This window comes from Entamoeba invadens (genome assembly GCF_000330505.1).
Source record: "Entamoeba invadens IP1 unplaced genomic scaffold scaff_1105074726609, whole genome shotgun sequence".
Lineage (NCBI taxonomy): Eukaryota > Evosea > Mastigamoebida > Endamoebidae > Entamoeba > Entamoeba invadens.
Window position 1 is genome coordinate 139,648 of NW_004191835.1, and position 11,630 is coordinate 151,277.

General features: G+C 29.2%; 2 protein-coding genes across 2 annotated transcripts; both read left to right on the forward strand.

Moving 5' to 3' along the window:
- Nucleotides 1-6,693: 6,693 nt before the first annotated feature.
- On the forward strand, nucleotides 6,694-8,104 carry EIN_135350 (hypothetical protein; the record flags this gene model as incomplete). Its single annotated transcript, XM_004185239.1, has 2 exons — nucleotides 6,694-6,886; nucleotides 6,942-8,104. The coding sequence occupies 2 exons, from the start codon at nucleotides 6,694-6,696 to the stop codon at nucleotides 8,102-8,104; spliced, it is 1,356 nt and encodes a 451-aa protein (XP_004185287.1).
- A 1,212-nt stretch (nucleotides 8,105-9,316) lies between these two features.
- EIN_135360 (hypothetical protein) lies at nucleotides 9,317-10,017 on the forward strand (the record flags this gene model as incomplete). Its single annotated transcript, XM_004185240.1, has 2 exons — nucleotides 9,317-9,848; nucleotides 9,893-10,017. 2 exons carry the CDS (start codon nucleotides 9,317-9,319, stop codon nucleotides 10,015-10,017), a joined length of 657 nt encoding a protein of 218 aa, XP_004185288.1.
- Nucleotides 10,018-11,630: the final 1,613 nt, after the last annotated feature.

Below are 11,630 nucleotides of genomic sequence, written 5' to 3' on the forward strand. Positions count from 1 at the left end.
ATTTCTTTTGCTGCTGAAAAATTGGTTTTTTCCCTTTTTTGATCTCTTTCATTTTTTTGTCGCACCGGAAACATCGAAACAATTCTTTGAATCTATCTCGCTTCATGCCTATTCTTAAAAATATAATCCCGAATTTGTGGCTCCAAAGGCGATCAACGTTTCCCCTTCTTTGGTTTGCCCCAATATAAATCAAAATGCCAAGAAAACATTCAATTTCTTCGAAATCAGTTGGGATCCATTTCCCGTTAATTAGTTCTTCTGCCTTTTCATTTGTACCTTCAACAATTAATTCAATCATTTCATTTGAAAACATTTTTCTAAAACATTCCAAAGGAGATTTGAAATCTTCAGAAAAAACGGTTTTCGAAAAATTTTCTTTTTCACAAAACTTTTGAAAATCAAAAATCCCAAGTTTTGGTTCGATTTTTGACCATCCATCCAAATAATCATCTTTTTCTTCAAAAAAACATTCTTCTTCTTCATTTTCTATTTTTTGATCATATTCTTCAACATTATTTTCACAAAAAAATGGATCATTACTTTCGTCATCACTTGATATTAAACAATCATCTTGTTGGTATTCACACTCCATGAATTGAAAAAAAAAGAACAAAAAGGCAAAAAAATAATAATGGTAAAATTTTGTTTATGTATGTCCATTAAGGAAAGGTTCAGCCAATTAAGTGTTAATAATCGGTGGGTCTTTATTGTTTAAGTCTAGATCATAAAGATTAAAATTTTTGCCAAATTCGTGAAGAAAAACCAGCTCTTCCAAGTGTATCGGGGTTAATGAACATCTTCGTTTTGTTTTGATCAGAGAGCACTGAGAAAACAATCGCTCAGATGATGATGATGAAGCGAGAAGACAAAGATATTTATTAACAAGTCTGGTTAAAAGTGGAAACGATTTTGTGTTGTTTCTCCACCACACAAGAGGATTTTTTGCGTTCGGATCAAGACTGTTTTTGTGGAGTATTGGTATTTGCAAGTATGTATTTATCTCTTTTTTGGCTTCAAGGCACAAATCTTTTTCATTGTAATACACCATTTCATCATCATTTTCACTACTAAACTGAAAAATGTTTTCAAGAGAGTGTGTTGTTTGAGAAGCACGTTCCTTGGTAATAAGTCTGTCTTTATTCAATTTCACCACCTCGTTTAATAAAAGTGTTTCATATTGAACTTCTCCAAAAGAGACTCTTAATCCTGACATATTCACATCAAATGATTGAAACCCACGAATTTTATAACATGGGTTTAATAGCGCAGATAAAATGTAAACGGGGTCTTTCATTATATTTCTTTTGGTTCCAAGAAAACGCTCGATGATTTGGTCAACAATGTTAATTATGTACAATTTAAGTGCATGGTTAGGAGTTTCCATCTGAAAATCACAAAACCCATAATTGGATTTTGGCAAACTACTTTGTTGTAAGTGTTGTTCAGATACAAATCCATTGGTCGTTGATCCAACAATTGGAAATGTTTCCACTTCATCGTAAAAATAATGCCGTTCATTTGATTGGGTTTTTACATAGGCGAAGTTAATATGATCATTCAAATTACAACTATCTCGTGTTTGTCTTAAAATACGAGCTGGATAATCTAGATCGGTTGCTTTAGTGTCATCATCTTCAATTATATTATATCGATTCTTTAATAAAGTGATTAAATGGACAACTGTATAAATAACCTGAGAAAGTGTTGGATAAGAATCAGAGCTAAATCTATTTATTATGAAATTGATGTATTTCGAAATATCGATATAATTTCTCATATCAACAATATCATTTAAGGAAAGTTCATATGTTTGTAAAAAAATAGTTTTTTAAACTAAATTTGAAATTTCATTGGCTTTTTTTTCAATTGCGGTGTTTATATATTTTGCAAGAAGACACACTCTATTAATCATTAAATACTCTCCAAACCAACGAGTATCACCCGGTTTCACAAGTTCTAACGGCCTTGTAATGTGATCTTTTAGCTGAGCATCTTCCATTTCTTTGGATAACAACACACTTTGACTGAATAAAGTTACCAATTTTTTGACTCGACTTATAAGAATTTTATATCTTACGACATCTTCTGTTGCTTGATTAGCTATCAAATTGAAGGTGTGACAACAACACCCAATAGATTGTTTTCCACTGTTTTTTACCGCGTTTAATTCGCTTGCAGCGTTGTCTGTAATTACATAAAAATTACCTTTAAGTCCCCAACAATCAAACATTGAAGTTAAATTATCACCAAGAAAAGCTCCTGTTTTTGTCTTTTCATCAAGTTGTTTTAATTCTAATATAAGAGACTTCAAATTGTATCTTTCGTCTAAATAATGAATTGTCAAAGAGACAAATTCTTGTTTGCACATAAAAGTGCACCAACCATCAGTTGTACAACAAAAATACACCAAAGGTAATACAAGTTGGTGTAATTTTGTTTTTGCCGCTCTAAACATTTTTGGTACAATAGTCCTTGAAATAACATCCGAAGAAGGGATGCTCAAATCAGGACGTATACTATGAACGAAGTCGACAAAGGCCCGACTTTCAACATGTTCAAAACTAAGTTCAGATGACACTATATAACATCCGATTTTTAAATTAAGATCACTTACTTTTTTGGTCGATTCAATTGTTGGATTTTTCATTTTTAATTGATCATCGTGTATAGTTATATGTTTCTTCATATCTGTGACACTTTCACTTGTCGTATCAAATGAATAATATTGACCACAATAATCACACACCAAAAGATAATATTTGTCAGATAACACAACGAACTTGGGTTTTTTCCCGTCCTTTCCTTTTGGTAAAACACCACAAAGAGAGTTTGTGTTTTTGTCAACCACCCAGATCGAACATCTTTTCCAGACATCTTCAGCAATAACAAAATGTTCTCTTGTTGGTGGAAGTTTCAGTTTCATTGAGTCATCAACACTTGTATAAGGATTTTTACGTTTTGGTGGTTTTACTATTATAAGTTCTTTTTATCATCAACATCCAAATGATCTTCAACCTTTTTTGGAGATTTTTTTGTTAATTTCTTTGTAGGTTCTGGACTCGTTGGCCATAACACATCTTTTTGTATTGGATTTTCATGAGTTATTAACGATGTGATTGTTTGTTTTTTATGTGAATTTTTTGTTTCTATTGTATTTGGTTGTTTTTGTGTAACAAAATGTATCGGAAAAGTGTTTATAGTATTTTTTGGTGAATGATTGACAAATGAATTACTAGTTGTTTTTATTTCTGTCTCGTCATTGTAAACAACTGTATTATTATCAGGAGGCTTTCCTTTGTTTGAACAAAGTTTAGGAATTGTTGTAAAACTCCGAGGTAAAGATAATTGTAAGTGTTTAGACATTGTGTTTATATTTTGTTATTTTTTGTTTTTGTATGTGTTACAAGTTACACTAACTCATATACAACTCAACACCACGATGCAACTTTTTAAATGATTAAATATTAATTATTAAATATTATAATGTTAAAATTATTTTTAATTATGTGTCAACACATTAAAAAGTTAAGTTGCTCAAAAAATCATTCGTATTCGATTATTTGTTTTTTATCATGTTATGTTTAACTCTTATTTTATAATTATTAATGTAATGTATTAGAACTTGTAAAGATGCTAATGAGATGTCGCAGTATCATGTTTTAAATTGTTGAACTGAACAATTTAAAGATGTGTTTTATTCAAAAAATAAAGTCCATTTTTTAATTAATACATTTTTGTTTTTTAATTTAATATTTTTTGTTAAACTACTTTTTGGTTCAAAATTTTTAGTTCTTTCAATTTTTATATTGTTGTATACACGTTTTCAGTTAATCATATTATAGACAATGTTGATGTAATTGGTTTCAAAAGTGCGATTTCGGTAAATCTATCTTATACGGCTCCCATTTATTTTTTCCTAATTGTTGTCTTATATAAAAAGAAAAAAAAGCAATTTGATAAAACCCTTTTCACATTATTTTAAACAATGATTAAGTCTTTTTTCAGGAAAAAAAATCAGTTAAAATTCAGTTAAATAACTGCGAAGCACTAAATGATATCTTTCTAATAATAAGTTGTTATCTTATGAATTATTATATTAATAATTTGTAGTTAAATTGATTTAATCAAAATATACTAACACAAACAATTGTTTTTAAATATTATGTATTAACTCTCAGACATACCGATGGCTGGACAAACCAATAGTGCATAAAAATGCACTATTGAAAATTTTTTTTGTTAAATATGTACTATAATTTTATAATAAATTAAAAATGGAATAACAAGATCAAAGGGTGATCTAAAAAACAAAAACTTTGAGAAAAAAATAAGGTTTTTATTTTTTTCAAAAACAAAAACCATAAAATCTGGCAAAAAGCGAGTATTGGTAAATAGTAAAAACATTTTGTTTAAAAAAATGTTTTTAAAACCTCAAAAAATAATAATATTATTTGATAATTAACACACAAATTACACCATTAAATGTATATATAAATATTAATTCTTCGATACAATATAATTCATATAATTATAACATATTCATTTGCTAAATTTTGTCTGGTCTGTAGCGTTGTCTGCTGATTTTTAGGCCATTATAAACGAAAAATTCTGGGATTTTTTTTAAATTTAAAAATCGTTGTTTCAATATTTTTCCAGTTTTTTTTCATTTTTACCTAATTCCCGTTTTTTTAAAAAACAAAAATCATTTTTTGTAAAAAAGACAACGAATGGGGAACAGACAACATTTATCGACTGACTCTAGTCGTTTTTTATTAATTAAAATCAAGTTGCAAATTAATTTTAATAATTTTGTATTTCATTTATTTTTTTTGATCGATTTACATGACTTCCATTGTTTGACGGCTCTTGTTTGTTTGTAATTCTTTAATATACGATGAAGTTTTTGATTTTATTGTATAATTTTTGTATAAAATACAAAGCTTCTGTTTGTATTTTTTTTGCTTTAAATACATTATTATTAATATCAAATGTTCTGTCAACATCAAAAATTAAACATTTTATTATATTTCATGTACGCGTTTTATTTAAATCAAATAAATTTATTGATAATTCTGGAAATGTTGATGACAGTAATAACTTATTCTTGTTGCTTCATGTTGTGAGTTGTTAAAATAAAATGGAAATGTGACAATATTGTAAACAATTACACCAACAAACGTATATGATTTTTTTATATTAGTAAGCATTATTGAAATCATGTTTTGTAACAAATAATATATAACCTCTGTCTAGTATACAACCCAAATTAATTATTGTCTCGGCCATTATTGATAATAATAAACAGTCGATTCTTTATATTCTTTTCAATTTGTTGAATCATTGAACTGATAAACTATTTATTTGTATACATCAAAAACGATGTTCTTTACAATTAACTTTTTCTATTTTTATATTTTTTATTATTTATAAAAAAATTATAACTATGTTATGTTGGTTTGATCGTTTATAACGATTAAGATAATTTTGTGTCGCATAAAAAAGAATGTACAACAACAATATGTCATTACTTATTGTCGTTCATTGATTTGCATTAATTCAATGAACAAATAAGTTTAACTTTTTTTTAATCACCATGTTTTTGTTATTTGTCAAACGAACATGTAAATTTTGTTCTGCTTATGAACAATTTTAGTATTTATTACTGTTTTTGTTTTATTGTTGTCTTTGATACTTTTTCTGTTGTATTTTTTGTTCTGTTTTGCTTTTTTGTTTTTTTTTCAAAAAATAATTTACAAAATGTGTATTTGGTAAAAGATATAATTAATAAATTATTGATATTTTATTAATAAATTTTATTGGTATTTTCGGGATATATACCTAATGATTATCCTAAAATATTTAAATAAATTTTGGGACAAAATATCAAAAAAATGTGAAAAAAAGCACTATTGGTACGTTCGAGAGTTAATTAAAAAAACATTTAATTATAATTAAATTATATCTTGATATAATAATTGAAACACAAGTGTAAGAAATTGTGTAAATTAACAATTTTCTACTTGTTCAATATTCTGAGAACTCTGATATTTGCAATGGTTTTTGCATTTTTTCCATTTTTTGTTGTTGAAATGTTGTAAATGTAAGGCAAAGAGCTTTGTCACACCTTTGCAAAGCTCTTTAATTTAATTGTTTTCTTTTGGCGAACAAAGCAATAAATACTTTATGTTGAGCACTTTTAGAACGACTTTTTGTCGGAAAACGAAAATAATTAGTCATTTAAATCAGTCAATTTCTTTGTGACTCGCAGTGGTATTAAATACTATTGATATAAAAGTGAAAATTTTACATTGTTGTTGGACAATCGAATTAAAAAAGTACCGTTTTATATTCAAACAGTTTTCAATTTTTAAACTTTTAAATACAAAATACTTAAAGAAAACATCCCCGCAATTTCCAAACATATTTACCAATTTAGACAATTTTAATTTATAAAAAATAACAACAAAACATTAAAAATAAATACCGAAGCATTTTTTATTTTAATATTTTTTGTTTTTGTTTTGTTTTTTCCCAAAAATGAGTTGTGTATTATTTGATTAAGTTATTATAATTAATTTTTATGAAATTTTTGCACTTTTTAAATATATTTTTCACTATTTTTTGATTTTTTCCAATAATGAAATTTACTATCTTAAATCCAGTTTAAGTAATACCAGATCATCCACAAAGACAATGCCTGCTGTTACAAACACGTTTGAATGCATTATAACATTTGCTTTCCCGATAATTCAGTTGGTCGCTCCATTTGTTTCATTTCGTGTGGTAAAGGACTTTAACGAAAACAACACCAAAGAGGGTACAATTAAGGCAGGATTGTATAATACAGCCCAACACGAGGAAGGGTCGAAAGAAGAAGTGCCAATAAGTTTTGTTGAAATGAGTACATCTGATAATTATATTATAAATTATTAAGAGTATAGCAAGAAGGTGTCTCAACACTATCCATGGCTGCAAAGTAGTCATTGGTGAGAATGGGTATAATTTTCTGATACCAAAATCAGGCAACTGTGATGAAATGGTTGAGCTCCGAATGTTTGAATATGCTCTTGTGAAACACAAGCAATTGTTTGACGATTGGGAATCTCTTGAAGATCAAAACGAGAAGGTGTTGGTTGAAGGTTTAATTTCTGCTCTCAAGAATCTCTCTGGAACTCCAACACCAACGGAACTGTGTGAAGCGCTTGAATCTCTTCGCTGTGAGAGTGTTTTAACATTTCTGGAATACCAGAGAAAGGTGATTGCTGAAGAAGAGAGAATAAATGAAACAAAAAGACGTGATATTCAGATAGATGTAGACAAAATTGAGCAACATGCATCAATTGGAGACTTTACCATCCCGACTTACACCAAAGTTTGTTTGGATACGAATGAGAAGTATGACGAAAGCGGTCTCCCGTTGTTTGACAACACGTTCAGAGAGCGACTCCAAAGGATAAATGAGAAGAAAACCAATTCTTTTTTACAGATAAAGGAACAAGATAGCACATATAAGAACTGTTTTGGATGTTACAAAGAAAATACAATTGAAGAAGAGAACGGAATATACAATGACAACAACAGAACTTTGGGTTTGAAAACAATGGAGATTGGAAGGAAACACAGACTGTTAAGAAAACTGTCAGAAAATAGAGTGGAAGGAAGTAAGAGAATCGAAAAGGGGACATATATGAGCATGTTGAATGACAAGGATGAGAAGAGAATAACAGAGTCCAAGCCAAAAAGACTCAACAAAGACAACAATGTGTATTTGAGGAGTTCGATCATGAGTGGATTGTTGAATGATGAAGTGTACAACGCAAATAAGGGGTTACGTGGTCGCATTCCATTTTTCGATGTTGTTGATGTTGGGCAGAGCTATTTTATGGACCACAGTGACAATGATATGTTCAACACAGATTTCTTAATCAAGAAAAAAGAAAGAGCAAACAGAACGAGTGATGACAGTGGGATTGAAATAGAAGATGACCAAAACAGTGTTATTCAAGACTCGATAATAGAGAAGAGAGAAGAGAGAAAAGACCGAGAAGATAACAACAACGACAGAACAAGAAGACGGCAAAAAGGTGAAGATTCATCTTTTTAGTGATGAAGAGACGAAAAGGGCAACAAAGAGACTTCACTCTGCAAAGAAGTTACGAGTCAAATCATCCATGGAAGGAAGTAGTGAAAAAGAAGAGGAGGACTCCGAGATAAAGGCTGGACTGCATACAACAAAGGGATCTGCACCAAATGTGGGACACAAAGACCTCACAATTCCAAACTGTTATTCGGGCATTGTTGGTAATGTTGAATCTCCCAGACGTGGATTGTCAGCAAAAGGTATAAACGAAGTCAAACTTTTCTAATGATTATAAATGAATTTTGTACCGTTAAAATATTGTTTTTAACAAACAAATATTAACAAGAACAATGAAAGAAGCAAAATTATTTTTAATTCAAATCACAATGTTTGAAATGTGTTTTTATTTCATCATTATTGTTTTTATTTTTTCATTAGTTTGTTATCAATGAAGAAACCAGTCTCTTTTAGATTTAGTAATCCACCCAAAAACACCATCAGTTGTGAAATTATCGAAAAAATTATAACATTCTTTTCAAACCTTTTGATAAATACCTATTTCAATACATCAAATGAACAATTTATAGTTAAATGTTTAAAAATTAAAACAATTTTTTTAAAAATTGATTATATTTTTTATTTTTCAATGTCAAAATGAAAAGCAACCAAATGTGTGTAAAATGTTTAAATAAGCCAATTTTTGACATAAACTCATGAGAAATAAATGACTTAAAAATAATTGCCGAAATTGTTGATACTTTGTAAGAAATTAATATGATCATTTTAAAATATATTCAGTCGTCTGAACAACAATCTTATTTTTAAGTAAAATCAAATTTTTCGTCAAAATGAATCCCACCGAAGAGAAATGTACCTAAAAATAAATAAAAAATATAATATTGAAATTATTAAATATAGGATTTGTCATACAAAAATAAATTGTACATAACATTGATTTAATTATACTCGATATGTGTTGGTATTAAAGACAAACTTGGAACAACTTATTTCGATTAATTAAAAGTAATGAACAGTTTCATATTCTTGTTAAGTTTTTTGGTGTGTATTGCGTCAAGCGCAACGTGTTCTTTTTCTTCGACTCTAACAACATCGAAAACTATGACCAGTGATTGTAGTTTAAATTCAAATTTGACGATTGGGGGTTCAACAACTAGCATATTAAGCGTCACAAATGGTGCAACACTAACAATAAACCAACATCTAATTGTTAAAGAGATGGGAGGCATTGAGCTGTTATTGTCGAGTACATTAAATGTTGTGTTGAATATTGAAATTTATGGGTATGGATTTTTAAATATGAAAGAAGACAACGTTATTATGAGTGAGGGAAATGTTTTATTTAACGGATTTTCTAAGTGTGTTTTAGATGGTATGTCCATGTTTACTCTTAAAGGATCTGTTGAATTTGGTGAAAGTTCTACGTTATCTCTAAAGGGGTATTCATCAATTAGTTCAGAAACACCTTTTGGTATATACGGAAATGCAGTGACCGAAGCGCAAGACGATTCAATTATAATGACCACAAGTACCATTTCTTTTTATGGAACATCAAAGTTACTTCTTCATAACGCTACAATGTTGGCTTCTTCATCCACTTTGAGTTTTTATGGAAATTCCATTGGAATTTTCGACGGAAGTGCTGGGTTAACGTCTGAAACGATTGCGTATGTATATGGAGATGCAAATATTACATTTAAAGGCACTAGTCGGATAATTCCAACAAACTCCCTTTCTTGTGGTGATCGAGGTTTCATTACATTAGAAGATAGTTCTCAGATTATTTCGAAAAAGGATGTTTTTGCATTGGCATCGTGTACAATTACTTTGAGAAACAATTCAATTGCTGGAGCTACAAACTCTATGTATATCAATGCAAGTGCAGTTATTTTAATGGAAGGAAATTCATCTGTAAATAGTAATGTCGGTACTTTTATTAATGGAGGAACTTTGTCAATGGAAACAACATCATACCTGAAAACAAAATTTTTGAATATCACTTATAATGGTAAAATGCTATTAATAAATGAAGAAAGCTCAAATCTTAAAATGATTCACGTTGAGTGTTCATATTTTACTTGTTCGGGTGGAAATGTAAATATAACTAAAGACTCCATTTTTAATATTACAACTGAGACCTCTTTAGAAAACTGTGTTTTTAATTTATATCAAAGAACAGTGAGGGATTTACCACTATTGTTTTCAACAAATTTGATCAAATTAAATAATATAACTTTTAATTCTTTAAATATTGATGTGGTATACAATGTTAACCCCATAACTGTAACACTCCCAACAAATGGACAACTTCTTTTAAATGGACAATTGTTGAGGATTGGTACTTCAAAAAAGATTTTTTGTCATTTGAACCAAACATCAAAAAGTAATTATGTATACATTGAACCTTACTGCCCCTGTGATGATACTGTCGACTGGTATATCACTCCTCTGGATCACATTAAAATAATGACGATTTATGTATCTAAACAATCAACCAAAACAGGAAGAGATAAAAATAATCTCAAGGGTGAAGATGAGTTTGGGTATGAAAGTGCCACAATTGGCAACAAACAAATATCTTTTTACAAGTCCGACAATTATGTTATTTGTGTAAAAACAACTGATAATATCGAAACACAAGTAAATACATTAACAAAGAATGTACTATTTATCTCTGAAACCATTTTAAAGTATGGTGATACAATGTTTAATGCGCTTTACAACTCAAAGGATACAATAAAAAAGCTATCAGTAAATTACTGTTCAAGTGGTGTGTACAACAGCACCTCTTCTCTTTGTGATAATCCAAACGAATGCGATGATACAAACTGTAAGTATTGTTTTTTGTTCAAAAAAGATTGTATTTGGTGTAAGACCAATTACAAGTTGAGTGGCGGGAAATGCGTTTTAATTCCCAATTGCATTTTGACAACATCAAATAGGTGTGTAAAGTGTTCTAAAGGATATTTGTTGGTGGATGATGAGTGTGTGCTTGATGAAAAATGTCTAATAAAAAATCTTAATGGAAAATGCCAGATATGTAACATACAAATGCACTATATCTTAAGTGGAGATGTTTGTGTTTCGACTGTAACAAACAGTATCTTTAACACAAATAACAGAGTCATTTCATGTAAAACAAATTTCTTTTTATCATCAGACAATTGTACTTTTTGTGAAGATAAATATGAAGGTTCCCAATTGTGTGAAAATGGAAAAATAACAAAGTGCAACTCAACCAATGAAATAACTAAAGAAAAGAAGTGTATACCAAAAACTTGTTTTGACCCAAATGATGGGAATGGTCTGTGTTCCGATGATATTGGGAACTGTTCTTATATTTCAAATAATAAATGTTCAGAATGTGATGAAGGTTATGAACAACTAAACAACACTTGTGTGGAATATAGAAAATATAATGAAACTAATTGCATTGATCAAAAAAGCTTTGGATGCAAAAGGTGCGAAGACACTTTTTATTTTGACAAAACGACATCCCAATGTGAATCGTGTAACGATTCATGCTTGAATT